Source organism: Ruditapes philippinarum, unplaced genomic scaffold (assembly GCF_026571515.1).
Source record: "Ruditapes philippinarum isolate M1 unplaced genomic scaffold, ASM2657151v2 ctg2449_1_1_1_1, whole genome shotgun sequence".
Classification (NCBI taxonomy): Eukaryota; Metazoa; Mollusca; class Bivalvia; order Venerida; family Veneridae; genus Ruditapes; species Ruditapes philippinarum.
The window spans coordinates 174,218-187,901 of NW_026852463.1; the positions used below are offsets into that span (position 1 = coordinate 174,218).

Consider the following 13,684-nt stretch of genomic DNA (forward strand, 5'->3'; position numbering starts at 1 on the left):
GTGTGTCCAGGCTAGTCGTACGTGACTCACGTACGGCTAGAACTTTTGGCTAGCCGTACGGGCCCGTACGGCTAGCCACTTCCTATTTGATTATGTGACTAGCGCCTGTGAGTCCATCAATCTGGATAAACTAATGTTTTATTTAAAGGAATAAAATTGTGTTGCAAACCTTTAAAAGTTGTTATGTCTTTAAAAAAAAAACACCAAGGTATTACCATATACATATATTTGGGGAAAAAAATTCGGTCAGACAAAAGTTCTTTCGGTCAGACAAGAATTGAAAGTTTGTCTGACCGAATGTCAGGCAAATTTTTCAGCAGTTTCGCGAAGCCTGATCTGCCATTTAGAAAATTATTGGAGACCTATGTTGCATGTGTTATTTTTTACAGACGCAAACAAATACGTGAAATAAATTGATAAATGATCACCCGAGAGAGCGAAATGTACAGGCTGCAATATTTCACAGTGATCCGTGGTGACGATATCCTACAGCATTTCACCCGATCGGGTGTTGACAGTCACAACTATCGCAGGGATGTCGCAGTGACAATTCACCCATAGGAAAAAATCGCGGGCATCGGCAAACTTTGGAAAAATTGTAACAGCTGTACTGCAAGTTCTGTTGTGTAGCCCATACTCCCGAGCTGTAGAGAGCATGCAAACTAACTGTCTTACAGTTTACACATTGCAGTGGATCTTCCATAATCTGCCAATGTTCTTTGCCTTCTCAACAACATGCACATAGTGACATACCGAGGGGGAAAGTTGCCTTAACAGCTTAAGGCTTAGAGTTAGATCTTTCAGCAGACTGGTTTTTTACACAGTGTTATAGACGAGTATGTTTAAGCCAGACCAGTAAGAGATAATCTTGGATTGGTGTTTCTAATTCATTGAATTCATTAAAATAATAGCGAGCCTTGGCCCGAAGGCCTGCTCGCAAAAGCGTTACGGTAACAGCGGAGTACCTGCTAAGTGATGGTTTTTTGAAAACTTTCGTCCAAAAAGTACCGACTTGGACACATCGCATCCTTTCGAATTTAAAGATAACGATAAAAACTGAGGAATTCTGACTGAAAACGGATGTGTAGACTGGTCACCCCGCGCACGTCTATCGAACCATAATTGGACAGGGAACCAGAAAACGGAAGCTGTGTACTAAAAATAAAAATCGAATCCGCCATTTTGTTTGAAAAAATCTGATAAATAAAAACAATTTTTGTCCAAAATTTTGTTGTGAAAACTATCTAGAATGAAAGAAAATGGTCTAACTAAGAAAATGGATTCCGAACACCAATATCTTTTATTCAAGTCATTAACGCTGTACAGACGTTTAAAGTATATTTACGTGACGTCCACAATTGTAGCGCCAAACAGCAACATGAAAAACAAACAAATCAAGTAGCTATTTTAATGTCCGCAAAACGTTTTTATGTTTACAATTTTTTCACTTATAATAATCGTTATTTCGGCTTGAAAAAATTATAGAGTGAAATAAAATAAACAAAGGTTTTTATACCTTGTTATTCCCATTTCACGACAGGGGCGGAGCCATAATTTAACACAGTACGTGTGACTTCAACACGCACCTCGTTTACTGCATTTGAAATAAAAATGACGATTATTTTTAAATACTATTTCACGTAAAAAGTACAATCGAGCTCGCTTTGAGGCCCCTTTGCCTTTTTCATATTATTAATGGCTGATTTTGGATTTCATGTTGTTTTGTTATTATTTTCTTTTTTTTATTCAGTAGACCTAAATCTAATTTGTGACAAATTCAAAAAATGAGCAAATTAACTTCGTAAAGTTCGTGAAATCAATTATTAAGCAAAACGTCTACACTCCTACATATTTCATCACAAAAAATTTTACACCTTACTGCAATACAAATTGGTTTCCGAAAACACTTTAAACTTTTAAGAAGTTTTCAAAAAACTTCACTTCCTGTTTGAAAATGGGCGGATGCAAGACGAATACTCCAGTCAGATTCGCAAACTCCCTCGCAGCGGTTACTTCCTGAACACGTTCAGCGTGCCGGTCAATTCGTCCCAACGGGGTCAACTCGCTCGAATCTTTTTGGGTCACAAACTCGCAAATCGGAACAAAAGTCGGCTATTATCTTATCCGAAAGACTGACGGAAAGGGCCGAAAAGTTGTGATTGCAAAACCCCGTCCGTTGTCACCCTAACCCTTTTTTTTATTATTGAATAATTTTTCTGATATTTAGATAAAGTTTCAAGAGAAATTAAAAGAATATATTTAAGAAACTAGCAAGGAAAATTATTGAAATTGAAATTTACGTGTATGGTAATATGGTAAAGTTTGGGTTTACATCTTTACAAACAAAAATAATTATACTGTATAAAGCATTATCTGGCAACTTGTAAACAGCTAACAGAGAACATGAAGACGTTTACATATCATTAACATTTATTGTACAGATATCTAGAACATACTAAACGCCTGATAATAGGATTAACAACATATGTGAAAAAAGAATATTTAAATATTTAGATAACGCCTGTCTAACTCTTTAAATTGAAATTCAACAATTCACGTGATAATCGTGCCAAAAGTTCTTAAAAATATGTTGTTTTTTTTTTTCCAAATAATTTCAAACACTTTGTAACATTTTTTTATTTTGAAAAATTTGTTCACAATAACCAACTTGCATACATATTTAGTATCATTCAGTTAATTACTGGTTCAAAGTTTATTGGTCACATTTTTTGTCCGTGCTCTCAGTGAAAGGGCGGATGGACCCTAATTACGCATATAATACACGTCGCACAAACATATGGTTATTTTGTCGACGGGATAATATACGGGAGTGATATCCGGGTGAGATAAATATGATCCGAGGTGGTGCTAACACATTATAAAATATTAAAATGTTTATATACACAATTAAAGCGTCCCACACATTTGGAGGTTGTTTACATTTTACTTTCATCAAAAAGACGCCCTACCTAGTGCAAGTCATTATCCGGTTATATCACTTTAATAGTGTTTTACTGGAAAACGGACAAACCAATGCTGTCGCATCAGCTAACAAGTTAAAACTTTATTCAAGCCTTTAAAAACAAATGCAGTCCGTTGAACTTACGCTGACTTCCTTCGATATAAAATACACCCAAGCTATTTTTTGTCCTAATAGATAGCATAGGACATTTATGGAAGAATCACGTGTAATAATTATGTTTTATCCAGTTCTGAAAGTTTGGTACTACATGCATTTTTAGGCATTACAACTTACAAGACATCATTTTCTACATAAAGTTATCGTTACAAGTGCACTTGTTCTTTCTGTGGTAGCTATAGCTAGGGACTTAAAAAGATATTGATACTATTAAAGTGTCATTAATTATAGACGGCATGCTAATGGAGACCATAGTTGTAGACATGTCACACGGGCAGTGACCCAGAAATGAATACGATTAAAATAATAAAACTACGTGCGCCTCTCAGGTCGAGATTTTTTATTTTATTTTTATTTTTTTCTCAATCACATCCAGTTACATTGGCGCCTAAAGAGTGAATGTGTGTATATCCCAGAATATAAACCAGATTTTTTTTCTGTCAGCTTAAAACACTTAAGCGCAACATTGAAGTAATTCGATGTGAAATTTATTTGTCATTAAATCATGAAAAAATATCAGGTTTTGTGCGATCGTAACTTTGAGCACGGACTTAAATTACAATTGTAATATAAATCCGTGCTTTGAGACGGTCCCGCTCAATTGTATTTTATACAGGTAACTATTTCTTACAACGACACCGACGATATTAATGTAAAAAACAAAACTTACATTTTATATAATTGAAGTTGAAGGAAAGGGTTTCAATTAATTGCTTTATAAAAATTTGGATACTTCCGCAATTTGACCCAATATTTTAAAAGATTTAACCCACTGGGAAATTATCTGCTGGACGAATCTTCTGTATATTCTGTCTTTGATAGGATACGAGCACAAACACATTTTGTAGAGCATATAAAAACTGTTAGAAAAACGCACCCAAAGTTGCAATACCCAAAATTGTATAAAGTTTACCCGGCTATTACGGGAAAGATAGACGATAATTTCAACCTTCCAGATAAGTTTGGATTGGCACTCAGTGGAAAAAATGGCTTTTTTGCCACGGATAGCAATGGATTGGGGCAAACCCTGGGTTTTATCTTGATTTAGAATTAGCTTCTGAAAACTCTCTTTTACAAAACTGCCAACAATGACGTCGACAATCCTTCATATGCAAGCATGTTAATGCCTTCTCGTACTAAAGATGATTCAGTTGAAAAATGTTAATGTCAATAGTGAAAAAGATAAAGTAAAAATAATGACATTTTCATTTAATGACTACAATAGTTCTATTAAAACAAGGAGAGATTAGTCCTTTAGATCAAAGTTTATTGTCACCAAGCCAAGCTGATGAAGCAGGAAAAAGTAAGAAGAAGAAAAACAAAAAAGAAAAACAGAGTTGACAGACCATTGTCTAACCCACCAGTTGTGTACTGGTTTAGGAGAGACCTCAGACTACATGATAATCCAGCATTAGTTCAACGCTGCCCAGTTAGGTGCACCTGTTCTTCAATATTTTCTTTGGTCTGAACATGAAGAAGGACCTTCCAAAGCTCTTGCTAAATGGTGGAGCTACTAAATATTGGCTTCACATGGCATTACCAACTCTGAACAGAGATATGATAAATCATTACAATAACCCCATCATCTTTAGAAAGTCTACTAATTATTCTTCAGACATATTTGATATCATAAAACAGTCAGGGGACACAACACTTGTGATGAATGATGTATATGAACCCTATTTGAAAGAGAGAGATGACAAGATATGCAAAGCTTTGAAAAGTAAAGGAATAAAGTGTGAAAGATTTCATTCGTATCTTTTGCACCAGCCAGGTGCTATAAAAACAGAGGCTTTATGTATGCGAGGTATGGGGTCTGTAACTCATTTCATGGAGTGCTGTAGACATTCTGACCCTGAGCCTTTGGGTATACCTGTGGATCCACCTAATATTTTACCAGTTGCTTCTTACCGACCAGAATGTATTCCTGTCTCAGAACTTGGCCTTGGAAAGTTGCCAAAGAGAAAAGATGGGAGGGAGGTAAATATTATGATTGTTTAAGTTTATGTAAATGTTTCTTTCAGAACATGTAATAAAGCTATCCAGCTACATAGATGTATGAAATAATGAAGTATACATAATGTCAGTGGTTCTACTCTGATATACCAGATTTTATATTAAAGTAGCTGCATTGAAATGAGAGTGTATAAAAGATCTGTCGTTTTCTGTTAAGTTTGTGAAGATAAAAATGATAATATAATTTATATTTTCCATGTTGAAATGAATTGTCTTTTTGTTTGACTTTTCAGATTGATTGGGCAAAAGTGATTAGGGAAAGTTGGGATTTCTCTGAAGATGGGGCATGGGAAGCTCTACAACTTTTCTTAACTGAAGGTATGTCCACTATGTTAGCAATATGAAGGACTAACATATATGGACTTCCACTACGGAGATTTGTTTGCAACAAATGACATTACATTTATATATATTAACTGTCTTCATTGTTTTCTGCCCTTATTAATTAAAGCTCAATGTTCAGTGTTATAGTTTGTAAGATGTGACATTGTGTCAGATTATGTTGTATTTGATTCACTTTTTGGTAAAAACAAATTAACTTACAAAACTTTTTAAATATTAAATTTAAAAAAAAAAAAACATTAAAAAAAAAAATGTTCTCAAAACTAAAAGGAGCAAATCAAACACACCTTTATAGTTATGGTGTGTAACTAAATGGGTTTTCATGTTTAGTTTTCATCATTATTCAGGCTTTATGACTTCTTATATCTTTGATATACTGTATTCTTTCTATATATGATGTTCCTCGTGTATTTATATTATTTCACATAAAACAATAAGTTTACATTAAATTATTAACATTATCATTTAAGGAATACGAAACTATGAGAAAGAATCATCTAGAGGTGATAAGCTGAATACATGTAGGATATCACCATACCTTCATTTTGGTCAGATCAGTCCTAGAACTGTGTTGAATGAGGGGCGATACTTAAAGTCACCAAAGTTTCTACGCAAGTTGGCATGGAGGGATCTTTCATATTGGTTATTATCAGTATTTCCAGATCTTCCTCATGCACCAACAAGACCTCAATACCAGGTACATTGATTTAAACTTTAATTTAATTGATAGTGATATATACATGTAGGATATCAATTTGGTGTTATCTGTTTGGCTGCTTATCGGCCCATCTGTCTTTCTGCTTGTCAATTTGCCAGTCTTTGACTGTAGCATTAAAACTATTTAAGTTATGAACCTCAAATTGCCTGTGTGTTTACATTTAATTGAACCCAAGTACCTTTTGCATAATTTTGAGTTATTAATTTAGTTATAAATAAAAAAATATCAACTTGAAATTTCATAAATGGATAGATATCATTAGATATCATTAGAGAGAAGTGCTGTTCCCCAGTTATTGACTTTTGTTACCACATGGGCTTAACTAAAAAAGGGTAGGAGTTGCTAATAAATATAATAAATAGATCATGTATAAGAGAAGTGCAATGTTTAATAACCATAACTCTCTTTTGCATTGTTATAGAATTGTTGCCCTTTGAATTTTTCACATTTGATTATCATACAGAGTATAACTGAAAAGTATTATGCCGGCTCGCCACGGCGAGCCGGTATTACGGTAGGATTTTACTGAGAAACAACCTAAAACTCCGAAGCCATCCAAAAATTTAATCGAAGCTTGGCTTCCAGCTTTCTACAAAATTTATCTATCAGGGCTAGGATCCAAAATTATTTAGCCAATCAAATTTAATCTTACATAGCGTCAAAAAACCTTCAATTTTCACGCCATTTTTAAAAACCAGCAAGTATTGTTTTGAGCGCAAAGATATAATGATGATTAAAATGTTTGTCTTTATGAATTCTTTTCAATAAATCATATTTACACTGACTTCTGATTTAGCGATTTCACCTGTTTTCTCTGTAGTAAGTTTTCGTTTGGTTAATTAACATAAGTGTACATCTGGTTATCCGCATTTTTTAATTTTTTTCCGGTCATTTTATCCTTTCCGGTATTTAGTGTATGTATTTACTAGCCGGGATCCGGGACGCCCGAGATCCGGGATCGTATAAGATATGGAGGAAAAACCTAATGAACTATATTTGTGTTGATTGTTGTCGTAATGAAAGGCCATATTAAACGTTAATTTTTTTTATTGTATATAGTGAACGTTAAATTAATTTAACTTAGAATATAGATATATTTAGAGCTATTTATTAACAAACTTAAAATGCGGAAATCACAATACTTATAATTATATGCCTTATTAATTGGAAAAATCAAAGACTATTTTCTTGAATTGGCCAAATCCCGGGATCCCTATATGTTTTAAAACGATCCCAGCTTTTCTGAAAACTATATACTTGAACTGGCCAATCCGTGAGATCTATTTACATTTTAATACGATCCCGGCTTTTCTGAAAACTATATTCTTGAACTGGTCAATTCCCGGGATCCCTATATGTTTTAATAGGATCCCGGCTTATCTGAAAAACATCTTCTTAGACTGGTCAATTTCCGGGATCCCTATATTTTTTAATAGGATCCCGGCTTTTCTGGCTGAATTGATTGACAACTTGTGTTTACTTTAGGACTTGTGCCTCTCATTCCAATACTAAATAACATACATGTATTACAACTTAATTTTGTATTTTATATGTCACTTTCAGTCAATGAGTTTAAGATTTTGAATTTACTGGCCCGAATTCCAGTTTTGAATTTATTCTACAAAATAATTAACAAAATTTTCTTAAATTTACACTGGCCTGAACTTATATACACTGGCCATCGGGCACAGGGCCAGTGTTGACTTCACTTTAATTTTGATGTTCGCTGAAGTCTCTTCAGCTAACAGAACTGTCATTTTTACATTTAAACACACCCCTTGAAAAAAATTACGAAGCGAGTCGCTACTAGCTTTTTTAAAAGCTAACCTTGTAGGTATTAATTTAAAACTTCATTGATTGAAAGTAGATCTCATTAAATAAAAATGTATTGTCTAAGAACCATTTCCTTAACATTATTTTAGAGTTATTGCATTGTGTTGTTTTTCATAATAGTTATTTCCCTTTGTAATACTTAATATGTATTTTTTGTTTATCATTAAGTCAACATATTGGGTGAAGAACTACACATTGTAGGTCACTTGAATGTTTTAAACTTTTAGGATCTTAGTAGTTATCCTACAGAAAGCATTGCCAAAAAATTCAGAGTTAATATTTAAATCATGTTCTTTCCTGATCTTAGTGGATTTAATGAGTTAAATAATTTGAGCATAAAGTTGCATTCTTTCACTTCACTAGAATCCTTAAATTGTAATTTTTGAATTAATGTCCCAATGACATAACATAGTGTCAAAATAAAATTGTGATATTATATCTCAATGGGTGTCCATTTGTTTGACAATTATTACATGTATAATAATACTCACAGGTACGTGAAGTTATTTAAATTTTTCAACTAAGGATATAATTCAATGAATTTTCCTGTTTGTACTTTTTGTAAATCATGGAAGTATGTTTTAAAGTAAGTATCAATTGTCACAATTTATATTGGGAATATAATTGTTTTAAGAGTCATTTTCATCTATTCATCTTCATGTATGTACGGTATTTGTAGAATTATAATTTTAAGAGATAAATCATTCGCTTATGCTATCATATTACATGATTGTATGTGTTTTTAGTATCAGAGATGGAGTAACAACAAGGTCCACCTTAAGGCGTGGCAGAAAGGAAATACAGGTTATCCATTGGTTGATGCATCAATGAGACAGTTATGGTTGACAGGTTGGATGAACAATTATATGAGACATGTAGTTGCTTCATTTCTGTTATCATATCTCCATATCACATGGGTTGAGGGATATCTATGGTTTCAGGTAAGATTTTTTTTATAAATTACAGTCCTGCTTAAAATATTCTGTAACAAAATGTTTAACTTCATGTTTCCTGTACACAGCTTTTCAAGTAATGCATATGTATATCAGTAAATAGTCTTCTTTAATCTTATTTACCTCATTTAACTTAAGATTTATTGAGAAACATCTTGATAGCTAAGTGGTTAAGGTCTCTGACTTAAAGTCAGTTGCACCTGATCATTTTGGGTTCAAATGCTGCATATGATATTAACTTCTGTCATTTGAGAGAGCTTTCATAAAGAAGACTGGAGGTTTTTTTGTGGTGCCCATCTTGACATTAAGTCACAGAATCTGAGATTTAGAAAATTCTCATTGAAAGTTATTTATTGCTGGTGTTAAGAATGTTTTGAAATAACCTCAAAAATGATAGCTCTATTTTGGTAGTGTGAGGGATTGACTTGATTAATTTGTTGATATTGAATAAAACTACAGAAGCTGTTTGTTCTCTAATTCTCCAGAAATAGGTTGCTGGGAAAAGGATACATTAGTGAATAACATAACTAGGATTCCTTCATATCAAATAAGTTGTCAACAAGAATTCTTTGTAAAAAAAGATAACAAACACATAAAGATAGAAGGGTATTTAATGATAAAAACATTTATAATACTGCAAAAAATCTCACTTTTTTCTCCAAAAAGAATGATGCTTGCTGTATTATAAATTTGTTATAAATATTTCTAACAGGTTATATGGCCATATATAAAGGGTGTTGTTTGCAATATAACCCTTGCCCAACAGCTCAGGTTATATTTCCAAACAACCATTTATATATGGCCATATTACCTGTCAAAATCTTTACAACTAACAATGTGATAATTGCTAAGATTAATTTGAAAACTGTTCACTTTATATATATATATATTATTATTATACATATTATATTGTAGGATACCCTGTTAGATGCAGATGTTGCTATCAATGCCATGATGTGGCAGAATGGTGGAATGAGTGGGCTTGACCAGTGGAACTTTGTAATGCATCCTGTTGATGCAGCCATGACTTGTGACCCTAAGGGTGATTATGTCAGAAAATGGATTCCTGAACTTGCAAAGATGCCTGAAGAATTCATACATAAACCATGGAAATGTCCACCATCTATTTTACGTAGAGCAGGAGTTCAGCTAGGTTTGTATTTACTTTAATTTATGTGTATTTACTTTTATTGGTACTCACTGAATGATACGAATTTGTGTCAGTCAATACAATGGCAGTCTTCACCAGTCAATATAATGACAATCTTCATAAGACTCAGTCAACCACTGAATCTAATGTTAAACATCAATTAAGTGTAAGAAAACACCACACTAGACTTAATTAATTTATAAACTGTTGATCAATTTGTTAAGGCAATAAAGACAAATCTGATTGTCTGGATAGTTAAATCATTTTCTTAAGGATTTTCATTGATATATTACTTATAAAGGTCCAGTGGAATCAATAAAGATCAAAATGGTAATTAAGGTTGATGTCCTGATTCAGTTTGACTCACTTCAGTTATTGAACGCCTGCAAACTTTGGAATTGGTTTTCAGAATTTTTATGCCTATTTTTAATATATTTAATTGTATAATTGTGCTTGTAAATGCTATCATATATGATGTTTGATTTTTTCAGGAGTTACATACCCACAGAGAATTATAACAGATTTGGAAGAGGCTAGGGAACAGTCTCTAAGAGATGTTGTTGATGTTCGACAAAAGTTTGAAGAACTGATTGATCCACGGACAGGAAATGACCTTGTTAAGCTCCCTAATGGGGTCATCATCCCAGTAATCACAAGAAAGGAGTTCAAGTATAAAACTAGAAATCCAGAAACCAGAGATAACCCACACAATGCTGTACTCAGAGGCTACAGAAGTAGAAAAAGGGACGAACTTGTTGAATACTTGAATGAGAGAGATTTCATGGCAAGTACGATGAAAGAATGTTCAATGAGACATGAACGTGGGCAAAAGTCCCCACAAGCATTTGTGTTAAAATGATGATACCTGTCTAAAAATTTTAGTTGGTTTTTAAGTTAAAATCAGGGTTATATATTTATTTAATATTACAGAGAGGGGTGCACTAGTTAGGCAAGTGAGTACATGTTCATATATATATATATTTATACTAACTACCTCCTACCTTTCTCGCTATTTATCTCAGAAGTGGAGTCAGCCTAGACATATAACTGTACAATAATTTTCATTGTGTAAAGTGATGAAACAAAAAAGTTTATATGTGTGAATGTAATTAGAAACATGTGATATTTAAATGACATTTGTTTTTAATTGATTATAATTTTGCTTTTAAAATAGAACACATTTCATTTTATTGTAAAGCAGGGTCTTGTTAATAAACCCATGTGTGTTTCATAATTATGCTTTATTTAGCCAATACATGAGTGTGTTAGTTATTTACCCATATTTTAGACAGTTTTACAAAATGTACATGTATATTCAATTATGGAATTTATATATTTTTAAACCACCTACCTCACATTTTATCATAGTCATCAATTTTTTATATACTGCAGTGCTTGCTTTGATTGTTCACATTTATTTATTGCTTGCTTTAATATTTTATCTTTTATTTACTGATGTGTCATGAAATGATCAGAGTACAAGTTAAAGATATTAAAAGTTCCTGCAGTTTTACAATGCATCAATTTTTTGTTTGTTGGTCCTCATGCAGTCAGCATTACATGCCAACTCATTAAACTGTCATTTATAAAGAGATTATCATCAAAGCAAATATGTTTATATAACGTGAGACAATTTGAGCAATCAAGCACAAAATCCATAGTTAATTGTGCAAGGGTACCTTTACTCAGGGGTTATAATACTTAGTTGCTGCTCGCTATCATCCGATAATGGCTCGAAAATGACCATTATGAGCTGAGGGCAGTAGGTTATAGTAATAACAAATAATACATGCTGCGTTTGCTTAAAATAAAAAAGAACTTTTCTCATCCACTTATTTTCGAATGGTCAAGAGGTAATCGTATTATTGATGTGTTATTAATACAACAACTTGTTATGGTTTTGAATTTATTTTACTCTTCTAGAAAGGACATTTACAATACTATATTGTTTATCCAAGTATTAAACTGCACAGTCATTCATTAAAAGCCATTAAACCTCAGAAATGTTTTATTTTGTTCTGTTTTGTAAAACCATTATTTAAACGTAATGATAATGTTAGCTTTTTAGCTCACCTGTCACAAAGTGACAAGGTGAGCTTTTGTGATCGCTTTTCGTCCGGCGTCCGTCCGTCCGTCGTCCGTCCGTCGTCCGTCCGTCCGTCCGTAAACTTTTGCTTTAAATGACATCTCCTCATAAACCACTGAGCCAATTTCATCCAAACTTCACAGGAATGTTCCTTTGGTGGTCACCTTTAAAAATTGTTCAAAGAATTTAATTCCATGCAGAACTCTGGTTGGCAACCAAAAGAAAAAACTTTAAATATCTTCTTTTAAAAAACCATAAGAGCTAGAGCTTAGATATTTGGCATGAAACATCTTCTAGTGAGTGTCTACCAAGTTTGTTCAAATAAAAGCCCTGGGGTCAAAATTGGCCCCGCCCGGGGGGGGGGGGTCATTGATTTTCCCTATATGCATATAGTAAAAACTTAAAAAATCTTCTTTTAGAGAATCGTAAGAGCTAGAGCTTAGATATTTGGCATGAAACATCTTCTAGTGAATGTCTACCAAGTTTGTTCAAATAAAAACCCTGGGGTCAAAACTGGCCCAGCCCCAGGGGGTCATTGATTTTCCCTAAATGCATATAGTAAAAACTTAAAAATCTTCTTTTAAAGAACCCAAAGAGCTAGAGCTAAGATATTAAGCATGAAACATCTTCTAGTGAGTGTCTACCAAGTTTGTTCAAATTAAAGCCCTGGGGTCAAAATTGGCCCCGCCCCGGGGGTCATTGATTTTCCCTATATGTGTATAGTAAAAACTTAAAAAATCTTCTTTTAAAGAACCATAAGAGCTAGAGCTTAGATATTTGGCATGAAACATCTTCTAGTGAATGTCTACCAAGTTTGTTCAAATAAAAGCCCTGGGGTCAAAATTGACCCCACCCCAGGGGGTCATAGATTTTCCCTATATGCATATAGTAAAAACTTAAAAAATCTTCTTTTAAAGAACCCAAAGAGCTAGAGCTAAGATATTTAGCATGAAACATCTTCTAATGAGTGTCTACCAAGTTTGTTCAAATGAAAGCCCTGGGGTCAAAATTGGCCCCGCCCCAGGGGGTCATTGATTTTCCCTCTATGCATATAGTAAAAACTTAAAAAATCTTCTTTTAAAGAACTCAAAGAGCTAGAGCTAAGATATTTAGCATGAAACATGTTCTAATGGGTGTCTACCAAGTATGTTCAAATAAAAGCCCTGGGGTCAAAACTGGCCCCGCCCGGGGGGGGGGGGGGTCATTGATTTTCCTTATATGTGTATAGCAAAAACTTAAAAATCTTCTTTGGAAAAACCCAAATAGCTAGAGTTTAGATATTAAGCATGAAACATCTTTAAGTAAATATCTACAAAGTTTGTTAAAATAAACGCCCGGGGGTCAAAACTGGCCCTGCCCCAGGGGTGTCATTGTTTTTAACTATATGTGTATAGTAAAAACTTTAAAAATCTTCTTTTAAAAAAGCCAATGAGCTAGAACTTAGATG

The 13,684-nt window shown here is 33.5% G+C and overlaps 1 protein-coding gene across 1 annotated transcript; it reads left to right on the forward strand.

Annotated features, from left to right (window-relative positions):
- Nucleotides 1-4,387: 4,387 nt before the first annotated feature.
- Nucleotides 4,388-12,211, forward strand: LOC132713472 (deoxyribodipyrimidine photo-lyase-like). The gene is given in 8 exon segments (XM_060696087.1): nucleotides 4,388-4,553; nucleotides 4,555-4,641; nucleotides 4,643-5,119; nucleotides 5,389-5,473; nucleotides 5,968-6,194; nucleotides 8,795-8,989; nucleotides 9,917-10,154; nucleotides 10,643-12,211. Coding segments are annotated over 8 exon segments (1,803 nt in total). The 5' UTR covers nucleotides 4,388-4,427; the 3' UTR covers nucleotides 11,011-12,211.
- The last annotated feature ends 1,473 nt before the right edge of the window (nucleotides 12,212-13,684 follow it).